The sequence below is a fragment of the Bubalus kerabau genome, chromosome 19 (genome assembly GCF_029407905.1).
Source record: "Bubalus kerabau isolate K-KA32 ecotype Philippines breed swamp buffalo chromosome 19, PCC_UOA_SB_1v2, whole genome shotgun sequence".
Taxonomy (NCBI): domain Eukaryota; kingdom Metazoa; phylum Chordata; class Mammalia; order Artiodactyla; family Bovidae; genus Bubalus; species Bubalus kerabau.
The window spans coordinates 49,792,942-49,803,783 of record NC_073642.1 but is presented as its reverse complement, the minus strand read 5'-3'; the positions used below and the strand labels follow the sequence as shown (position 1 = coordinate 49,803,783).

Genomic DNA, 10,842 nt, shown 5'->3' with positions numbered 1-10,842 from the left:
AGACTAAAACAATACCTAAAATATATGAAAAAAGAAAGTCAATGAATATATACATAAGTGAAGTTGTATGTAGGAAAGCACTAAACTGGGGGGTGTTAACCTGTTTTCTCCACTAAGCTCTGACTAATGCTACATGAGAAGAGCACAGACTCTTGAGCCTCAGTTTCCTCATCTGTGATATGAGGGATTCACCTAAAACTGATTCTTCATTGAAAGTTTCAGCTGATGTTAGTCTGACAGCTTATAGACAAATATTTATTTTCAAAACACAACTTACTAAACTATACGAAATTTGTATATCTAAAATTACTTTCCTATTTCCTCCACCACCCTGGGAATAGAGAGGTTAGGGAGTTGGTAGGGCGGGGCTCCGGAAGGATAGTGTGCTTACGACTGAACACATAGATTCAGCACCTAACTTGCTTGTGGCTTATCCAATAGCATGAACCAGACTGGGTTGTTATGAAGCTACTAACATTAAATGAAACGAATGGAGTAACATACAGTAGGTGTAAATAATACCCAACAGTCACACTACATTGTCTGTATCAAAGCTTCCTAAGCTTTTTCATATGCTGACACATAGAAAATATTATGCAGCAAACTGATATAACAGAAGGAATTGAAGCCAAAAAAAAAAAATTGTTTTCATTACATAGAGAAATGCAGAAGGTTGATGGAAATAATTATTTGTATAGAACTTTCAAATAAAATCTTTTCAACTGTTTTAACTTATAACCTATTAAAAATTTTAATGTTCCCACCAAGAGGAACACCCCACAAATGGATGATAATTTTTAAACCTTACCGTCCACAACATCAAACATGTATGCAGCTGAAATTATACTTATGAAATCTAACAGCTCTAAATGTAATGGTAAGTGTAATGTTGAGCTTTCTTACACAATGTAAGTTAATTTTCAAATTCAAGTGATTTTTTTCACTATTAAGTATTTCAAAATAATGAATGAAACTCTAATTTGTACATACATAACTCTGCTGCTAGTTGAGCCACTGTTCACACAGAAATACCTGATTTATATGAAAGCAATTCAAGGCTTGCAGGAAGCCCTGCTCCCACTTCCAGCCCCCAACACCCCGCTCCTCACACCCACCAGCTACATATGGAATTTCGTACCTGGACTTCCCACCTGCTCTTCAAACACCTGGAGTATACTTCTTTCCCAGCTTCATAGATCCCCATCATCTGTGTGTGAACAGTGGAACACTGCATCTGGCAAGGGAGAAGTGGGTGCCTGGGTACAATTACAAGTACACACCACTCTGGTAAATACAATACCAGGGTGAGTGATTCCATACCTACTACCATTCATCTATTTTAAAAATGCAATAAGCTCTTGATCATTTGGAAATTTACATCATTTTCCCCCTTAAACCTATATATCAGTTATTAATTTGTTGCCTCAGCTCTGAATGCACCCTTCAATGTATGCTCTCCAATAATGGAGCTCCTTTGAGTAACACACCTTTAAAGTCAGAACAATGTTGTTCAGTAAGGGCCATGGGGGACATGGTAGAAGGCAAAGTTTATCGTGTAGGTTCCAGGGTAGGCAGCCTGGATGTAAGACTTCTGGTGGAGCCTCCCCCAGCCGTGGTCCCTCTGCTACCTTGCAGCCTCAGCTTGCCTGTCCTTCACACAGAAGCCAGAGTTGCGGTACAGCTCATAGGCTGTGAAGCATGTGCTTCCTGCGTGCACTGGACTCCCATCCCCTGCCCTGCATGTCACATGTGACCCACACACTGGCTCTGCAGGCCTCTCCATCCCTGGTGTCCACACTCCCACTGCACACGCAGTGCCAGCAGTTGCTGTCGGTCTCCTCCCCACCTGCACCCTGCTTGGCCTATTGCTTGCTGAGCATCTCCAGACTGGCTCAGGCCTTGTGGAACCAGTGATCCCTGCTGTCCTGGGGGCTGAAACACACCTTCACCAAAGACGACTGAAGCCCTCCCGAGTCTGTCCTACCATGACTGCCCCCTCAGCTTGAAGGGGCCATATGCAGTTTCCTCACATTTTACAATTATTATCATAGTAATAATTCTTTATATTAAGCTTTTCCTGCTCAAACTACTGTGTGCTTTGTCTTCTGATTTGATCGAGACTGCTACATATATCCTTTTCAACTATGCCACAGCTTTTTATGCAAATCTAGTCCTTTTGTTAGTTTTTAATTGATTACTTAACATATTTTCTGCAACAAAAAAGTTTTAACGTGATTTTTTTTTCTTAAAAGCCATTACATTTTTTGTCCTAGATTTTATACCTATTAAATATAATTGATCAAAAATACAAATATTATTACTTGTTCCTGAAAATGAGTCCGGTCCATCATCCATTCTATTTCTATTTTCATTTTTATAAACACAAGTGGTAAAAAATTTGTTTCACATATATAAGTAGCTGAGAAGAAAGTTTTGTTACAACAATATCACTCATTCAACTTCTGAGTTTTCAGGACCAAACAAAGCACTGTCCTATTATCAAAAGTTATTTTATATATAGGTCAACAGTTGAAAGTAATCATTAATTATTCTCATCACTGACACCAATATCACCAATATCTCAAACTGTCTTTAGCTCCATAGGTTTGCACACCTTAGTTTGATGCATCATCATAAGACTAGAAGGTTAAAGGTATGTGCTCATTTCATACATGGGAGAAGGGTTACCTGCAAAACGAAGAAAAGGAAAGGAGAACCTGCACCCTGTTCACAAGTTCTTTCTAGGCAGAATAGCCTTAAGCAGTATACACAGGTGAATTCTGTGAATTTTCCTAGAAGCATACCTGCACAACATTTGGAGATATTTTACCATACTCCGGGGGGCTGGTGGTGGTGCTTAGTCACTAAGTTGTGTCTGACTCTTGCCACCCCATGGATTGTAGACCGCCAGGGCCCTCTCTCTGTCCATGGGATTTCCTAGGCAAAAATACTGGAGTGGGTTGTCATTCCCTTCAAAGGGTCTTCCTGACCCAGGAATTAAACCTGTGTCTCCTGCATTCGCAGGCAGATTCTTTACTACCAGGGAAGCCCCTCAGGGGGTGTATCCCAGTCTGCAAACTATAGCTTCTGTGACAAGAAATATTAGCAGGCTTATTTCCACATTATTTACAATGAAAAATCGGCAGCAACCTAATGACCATTAATAACAGAATAGAGCTACTGTGGCAAAGCCACACAGTGGAAAACCACACAGTGGTCAGAATGAACTAACTTGACCTACATTTATTAACATGATGGATCTCAAAAAAGCCAACTTCTAAAGGATGTGTGTGTGTGTGTGTGTGTGTATATGTATAAAGATGTTATTGATGTACATTTTTGAAAGGCAGGAAAAATAAACCTATATACTATACATAAACACATTTACCCAGAAAAACAAAAACCATTCACACTCTTTTCACAAGAATACTTACCTCTTCAGCATGAGGACAACTGTATCGGGAACATTTTTTTTTTTTTTCTTGAAAAAAATTAAGGCAAATGTTAAATTTGCTGTCTAGGTAAAGGAGTATTCTTTACATAATTGTTACAGAAAACAACCTCAGCTATTTGGAGTATGGCCAAGAATCCACAAGGGAATAGAAAAGGTTTCTGGGAGATTATTCCCTGTACTTAAAGGCATCAAATTCAGTAGAGCCACGTGTTTCCTTCCAGCTCATTTGTTCTTACGTTCAGCATAATTCTGATAAGTCTGTTTGTTTCTTGGTCTCCAGTAGATTAGAAGTGGAGAGAACAAATGAGTGTGGAAGGCAGAAGTTTACAATCCTCAAAAAGAATATAACTAATTTTAAATTATTGTGAAGGAACTTGAAATAGACCTGAACAACCCCATAACAAGCTTTAAATACAACGTAATGATAAATGCAATGACCCTGAAACAATATAAAAATATATTCAAAATATCTCTGTAGTGAGTTAATAGAACACTTAACATATCTTGGAAATCTTTTCACACAAGATGGTTAAAATAAATATTTGTGTTTAAAAGAATGGATTTTAATCAAGAAATAAGTGAAATTTTCTAAGAAAACACAGTTATTAGCTAAGAAATATCATGACTGATAGAAAATGAATATTTACTGTGTACCAAGCATAATTTTAACTACTTCACAATAAAGTATTTTATATAGTTCTCATAACAACCCTATAAGACAGGGTATTTGGGGACAGGGGAAAAAGGATAATTCTTTAGGGATATATTCCTAAAATATAGAGAAAAGCCCACACAACAACGAAGACCCAGGATGGCCAAAAATAAATAATTTTAAAAAGAGAGAAATATACTAATAGAGGCTTAAATACATTAAAAATTATGAAAGCAACAATAGAAAACTTTAACTGGGATAAATATCAAACATGAAGAAGAAAGGAAAATGGGGATGAGAATAGTACAAGTACATTAAGTCCCAATTTTTCATCTCAAGGAATCAATACACATACAAATTAATAAAAGTTCATAGATTATATGTATATCTTCTAAAATTCTAAAATCACCATAATTAAAAAGGGAAAAAAAAAGTCAAAAGAGAAAATGTCTAGGATGTATAACTGGGCATAAGGAATAAATGGGGAAAACTGAAATTGATCCTTAAATTCTATTATTTGATTTCTTCCCAGTTGTTTATATTACCTTAATAAAATGTATTTTTAAACTAATTATGTTCCTTTATTCTGTATTTTAGACCACTCAGCCCATACCAAGTCTCCTGCCTTCCACCATGCTCTCATCTGCCTCCGTGGTTTATTGCCATTCTCTCTGTTATGTTTGATTTGCTTTCTCCTCTCTCCTGTCTTAAGCCAAGTCAAGTCTTTCCTACCCCAGGGCAAAAAAATTTTATTTACTTGATTAGAACATTCCACATTACTCCTCTTACATTTCTCTTCTTTCCCTTTCCAACTTAAAAAAAAAAAATAGTCTTTATTTCCTTCTGAAGGCTGCCTTTTAATACTGAATATAATGATGCTTTTTGGTTCTCATTCTACTTATTATTTTATCCAAGATTTTCACACGGAGCCTTTCTTTTTAGCCTTTTTTCTATGGCAGGGGTAAGAATGGAGAGGGAGTGTAAATGCCTCACAAGGACAGCATTTCAAAGAACATCTGGGGAAATGCTGGTATGAAGTGTTCCAATTATAATGCATCACTGCTTTGTTCAAAAATAGTTAATCTTCAGTCTCTTGGCACTGAAGGAAAAAATCCAAGTAAACAACTAAAACCAATCAACTTTTCAATATAAACAGTGTAATATTAGCTATACTTAATTGCCTTTCCTTTTATAATCATATTAATGTGCAAGATGACCAACAACAGAATACAAACCCGAGTTACAGAGACGTTCAAAAGACACTGAGTCCAAAGCTGAAAATGACACACTGCCCCAATACAGCTCTCTTAGAGTAAATCTCAACACTCCCACTACAAACAGGAAATACCTTACAAATGAAGAGAAAAACAAGAAGAAATAAAGCTGCACAGGAAATCGGTGAATTAACTAAGAATATCCAAATTCTAAAATTTGCCATTAGACAATATCCTGATTTTAAAATATGATCTTTAGTGTACTAACTTTTTGCATTGGGTCATTCATGTCTATGTATAAGAAAAGGGCACAGTTTTGGTTAAGATAACTGAATGGGAAAGATCCAAAAAATATTATTTTTAGCCTCAAAGCCATTGGTAGAAGTAAAAAAAAAACTAACTAATGGAGCCATATTTATGAAAAAACTAGCTGATTTTATTATTATCAATGCCAATCAAGTCTTTAAATCAATCAAAATTTATTTAATTAGGCATAAAGTTACTTTCACATTTGCCTGCAACCATAGTAAATACAGTTCTTGGCATAAAGACACACAGCCTTTGGAGTTTAAAATATCCCCAACTGCAAGATTACATATATAAAACTCTCTTTATTGTTTATGTTATAGTGGATGAATTAAATTAAAATAATTATACCACCTAGAACAAAATAAAATGGAAATAATTTACTCATAGGATTCATATTTAAATCATCTTTATTTACAAAATACTATCCTGAGAATTATAATTCCATTAAGCTTCAATTTGAGCAAAAGTATAATCACTTAAGTAACAGCAGTTACTTAAACTGAAAATGAGAGAGAAGTCAAAATTACTTTTGAAGAGAGACCAACAATATGGTCAAGGTTCTTGCGGTGGCTCTGGATGCTCAGTAGTAGGCTCATTTGAAGGTGGAACCAGCCCTGATGGGAACTCACTTCTACTTTCAGGATGAGGGGGTGGGGGAAAAAATCCAGCTCTCGGGGGAAGATAATGAGGAAAACCTCTTGGTGGATAGACATTTCTCACTGTTCAAAGAGATTGGTAAAAGACAGGTTTTAACTTTCAGCACCTGCATTATGGCCCCAATAAATCAATAGCTTATAACTTCCCGTACCTATCTTTATTTTCAAAAGATGACACCAGAATAATTATCTGATTTAACAAATGAATTTTTACAACACTGAGAAAAACATATGCTCTTCAACTAAACGTGATTAAAAGGAATATCATTCATTTTAGCTGCAGATTTTTGTCCTATGAAAATCTAACATCTTAACACTTTTTAAAAAGGAGAATTCTTTCAAAATAGAGTAACTTACTCTCAAAAAAGCTTTCATGTAATGTAAATTTCACCAGACTTAAAATTAAGATCAGTAATTCCCAAATCTAATTTGACAGTATCCTAAAATATTTACAGTTATATCAAAAACTGTCTTGAAATTCCTCAAATAAAATTCATTTTAGTTCACTCTAAACTTTAAAGAGGAGGAATGAGGAAAGGAATGACTCTCAGGCAAACGATAGGCTTTTTCCTAGTGTTTGTTAACCATGTATTTGTTCTGCTGAAACCTGTAGTTCTAAATGGGAACAGATAGTCATAAAAGCAATAATTATTTCTTTTCTCAAATGTGAGGCTGTGAGGAATTTTAATAAATTCAACAATTAATCCAAACATGATGATAAACACATTCTAGGTTTTAAATAAGTAGGACTGCATGGGAGCTACTTATGAAAAAAGATTTTAAAAGATTTTTTAAAATACTTTAGCCAGTCATTTTAATGCGAAATATAAACTGTAATTATTTTTACTAATTGACCCAATTTCTGTCTAATAAGATACAAATAATTTTAGTCTTAACATAAGACTGTTGCAAAAAGCCAATGATTCTCTTGGTTTCTGAAACACAGAAGTAATTCTACATCTATTAAGATGAATCAAGTTGAAGCCTCATTACTGATGGCTGGCAATCTTTCCAATTTGGAAAAATAATGCTATACTTACAGAAGATAAGAAAAACTTTCCTCCATTGTATTACTTCATGAATAGAAAGTAAAATGAATGTTTCTGATCTACTCTATAAGACATATATAAAGCTTTATAATGCATACTTGCGAATGGCGGAGGTGGTGGGCCAGGGAAATCCCTTGGTGGAAAATAATCTCGGGGACCTCCATACATGCTTCCTGGAGGAGGTGGAGGAAAAGGAGGCCCTCTTCTTATGAAAGGACCCCTTGTATCCATTGGAAACAATGGAACTCTGACTGGAGGACGAGGTGGAGGAACAAAACCAGGTCCAGTTGCTTCATTTTCAATGGGAAGAGATGAATCGGGAACATTTAAATTCTACAACAAATTGACATAGGGCAGTCACTGCAATAGCAAAGTTTGCAATAGCTTTCCTTATAAATTTAGGCTTAAAAGAAGGCATCTAGGCACCTAGACAGAAAGCAGTCTATGATACCATAAAAGACTCCAGAGAAAGATTCCGTTTTCTACATCAGATGGAGCTATCATAAATATTTTATTAACTTAACAGAAAACAGCTTTAACCAACAAAGCAACTGTCCAGTTAAAAATAAAACATAAGACTAGCCCAAGAGTACCAAAATATACATTCTTTTATCAAGCATATACTAAAAAAAAAAAAAAAAGCTTATGTTAAGATTTTCAAGGTGACCAAAAACCAAGATTGTAAGCATAGTAAACAAAAAACATACTTTAAACCAGCTAGATTTAAGATGAAAGTCCAAGAGGTAATTCAAGTTCTTGTTTAATTATATAAACTAAATCAAGCCTTGAGTCTGTACATTGTACTTTATCACCATGGGGTACAATCCAGAAAGGAAATAGCTATAATGCAAAGCATGAAGTACATTTGTCAAAAAGAAAGCAGCAGCTTTTAATCAAAAAACCAGATGCTGGCTAAATTACTATTCTAGTAAACCAAGAGATTAGAAAGATCCTGAATACATGGATACAATTCCACTTTCAATACTTACACCAAGATCATCTTTGCTTTCATTTCTACTGGATTCCATTTCTGAAGATACTGGCCCATCTAAAATTAAAACTTAAATCATGAAAAATACATGGTTTATCACACCATTCTTATAGCTTCTGATCACAAAGGACATTGATTATCCCTACTCCCCTTGTTGGCACATAAGCCAGCTTGACACCAGCATCCTGTATTAGGGCCACAAGGACAGCTTGAAGTCCGTGAACTTTCGGCAGACTCAGAGTTCTGTAAAGGCATGTGTTTGTGGTTTCCCCACCACGTGCCTAGATAATCCTGCAAGCTGCCTCATTAAGGAAGCTTCCAGGAGACAGCATTCCTCTCCTCTCCCCACCTCCTTTTCCTCCTGCCTTCCTTTCCTTTCCTTTCTTCCTCCCTTCTCTCTCATCTTTCCTTCCTTATTCTTCCATCACATAACATAGACTAGCAACTGCATTAGCCACTGTTTCTAAATAAATGTTCCTGGGCTTTATCATCAAGAATTGCACAGGCTCTGAGAACATAAATGTAAACAACCCTCTCTGACCACAACTACATGTCCCCTCCCAGCCTTTTCATTTCATTACTCTCACTATACGTGTCCTTGGGTATCACTGAAGCTTCCAGTCCTCTGATCTCTCAATTTCCTCCTTTCTTCATGTCCTTCCCTAATTAGCTGATCTCGGAGACTCCACTGCTAACAGCCAGTCACTAGCGTCTTTATCCTATTGGCCATTTTTCACCTGCCTAGGATTCTTCTAGACAATCTAAGAGCCTGGTTCTGTACTCAGAGTCCCCTGCCTCGAGCTTCCACTGGGATCTTCCATTCTGTTTCCTCCCTCCACCCTTTCTGCTAGACCTATCCTATGAGCAGGTCTCTCCCAACTACTATTTTAAAATTAGATAGAAAAAGAGAACCCCCTTACAGCTATCGCTTCCCTTCACAGTCAAAAGTTGTTCTTCTTTAAAAAAAAAAAAAGTTTTTCTATATATATTATTCAGAATTCCTCCCATTTTGTCTCTCAATTGTACTCAATCTATGTGCAGCATACACTGTTCCACTGAAATTGTATCGCCCAAGATAAAATGTCTTTTTTCCCCTCAATTAAAATAGAACTTTCAGTTCTTATTTAATGTAATTTTTCACATTGTTGACTATTCCCTCCCTCTTTCAATCCTCTCAGCCTTCACTTTCTGGGAGGGCACCTTCTCCACCTCTCCTTTCTAGCTGCTCATTCTCAGTCTTTTCAGTGGGCTCCATGACTCTTCAGGGGTGGTCTCTTCAGAGTTCCACCCTCAGCCTTCTCTCCTCTCATTCTCTCCTTGAGAAATTTCACCCATTCTACAGCTCGAATTTGATGTATACTACTACTGTACTTCCAGAAGTTTAAGTCAGATCTAGATATTTCCCCCAGGACTTCCGAGCTTGAAGTGCCTACTTGAATAACCTTGCAGCTGTATCACAGGAGCAGCTCATTTAAGTTCAAAGTTAACTTAAAATATTTCCCATCAAACATTATACTGCTTCTTGCTCCTTGTCTCACAACAATGAATGGCCCACATGCCTTAGCCAAGAAGCCAGCATCTGCCAAGACTCCCCCTCCTCCCTCATTCCATTCAATCTGAAGTCCTCCCAATTATACTAGCTCTGTGTCTCTTCACATCTTTCTGTCTGCTCAGCTAAGTCACCACCATCATCCATGCAGATTTCTGTCACAGTGTTCTAAAAAGTTACCCTCTCTCCAATCTCAACCACTCCCTCTAATCTATTTCCCATAACACAATCAGAATAATTTCTCCAGAATGCAGGTCTGATCTGATTATTCTCCATTTAAAACCCTTTAACGTGTTCCCATTATCCCACAAGTAGGTCCAACATTTCTGAACAGGTTTGCAAGGCCTTGAAAACTGCACTGCTTACCTCTACACTACTTGTTTCAATATTCTGACTTCCACTCCATGCTGCAGCCATATTTACAAGGCAATCCTACCTGTGTCTCTAAATATGCTATTCTCTCCTCCCAGAACATTATCAAACATCATCTGGCCCAGCTAATTCCTCCTTTAATTCTCAGCTTATCCATCATTTCCTCCAAAAAGACTTCCTTGACAACTCTACATTCAAAACATCACCACTTCTCATCTAGGTTCGTGGCTCATGGCCCATAAGCTCCCGTAACATTTTGCACTTGTTACTTTTGTCACTATATAGTGCAACTGCCTACAGACCACAGGTATAAGGAATGTGACCTCCTATTCACCACTGAAACATAGCAGCTACCACAGTGCCTGTCAAACGGTAAACAGTCTAAGATATTTAGTGCATCAATGGCAGGGCTGAGGCACTAAACTGATCCACTAGCCTCTTATTTCAGTAAAGCCTAAGGATCAAGACCATGGCTCTGGAGTCAGACAGGGTATCAAATCCTAGCTCTAACACTTCCTACCTGAGCTCTTTAGCACCTTTTTGAGCCTTGGTTTCTTCATCTGTAAAATAAGGGTAATAGTATCTACTTTACAGGT

At 36.9% G+C, this 10,842-nt stretch overlaps 1 protein-coding gene across 20 annotated transcripts in view; it reads right to left on the bottom strand.

The window, feature by feature from the left end:
- Positions 1 to 5,782: 5,782 nt before the first annotated feature.
- LOC129634253 (melanoma inhibitory activity protein 2-like) overlaps positions 5,783 to 10,842 on the bottom strand; it is a 72,025-nt gene continuing 66,965 nt past the window's right edge. For 13 of the 20 annotated variants that reach the window (XM_055556336.1, XM_055556341.1, XM_055556333.1 and 10 more), the window contains 3 exons: positions 8,324 to 8,394; positions 7,433 to 7,667; positions 5,783 to 6,348 (listed from right to left, as the gene is read on the bottom strand). In XM_055556336.1, the coding sequence (XP_055412311.1) occupies positions 6,182 to 6,348; positions 7,433 to 7,667; positions 8,324 to 8,394 (473 nt within the window). In that variant the 3' untranslated portion in view covers positions 5,783 to 6,181. The remainder of the gene's footprint in view (positions 6,349 to 7,432; positions 7,668 to 8,323; positions 8,395 to 10,842) is intronic. The other 7 variants (XM_055556350.1, XM_055556338.1, XM_055556335.1 and 4 more) reach the window with 1 other exon arrangement.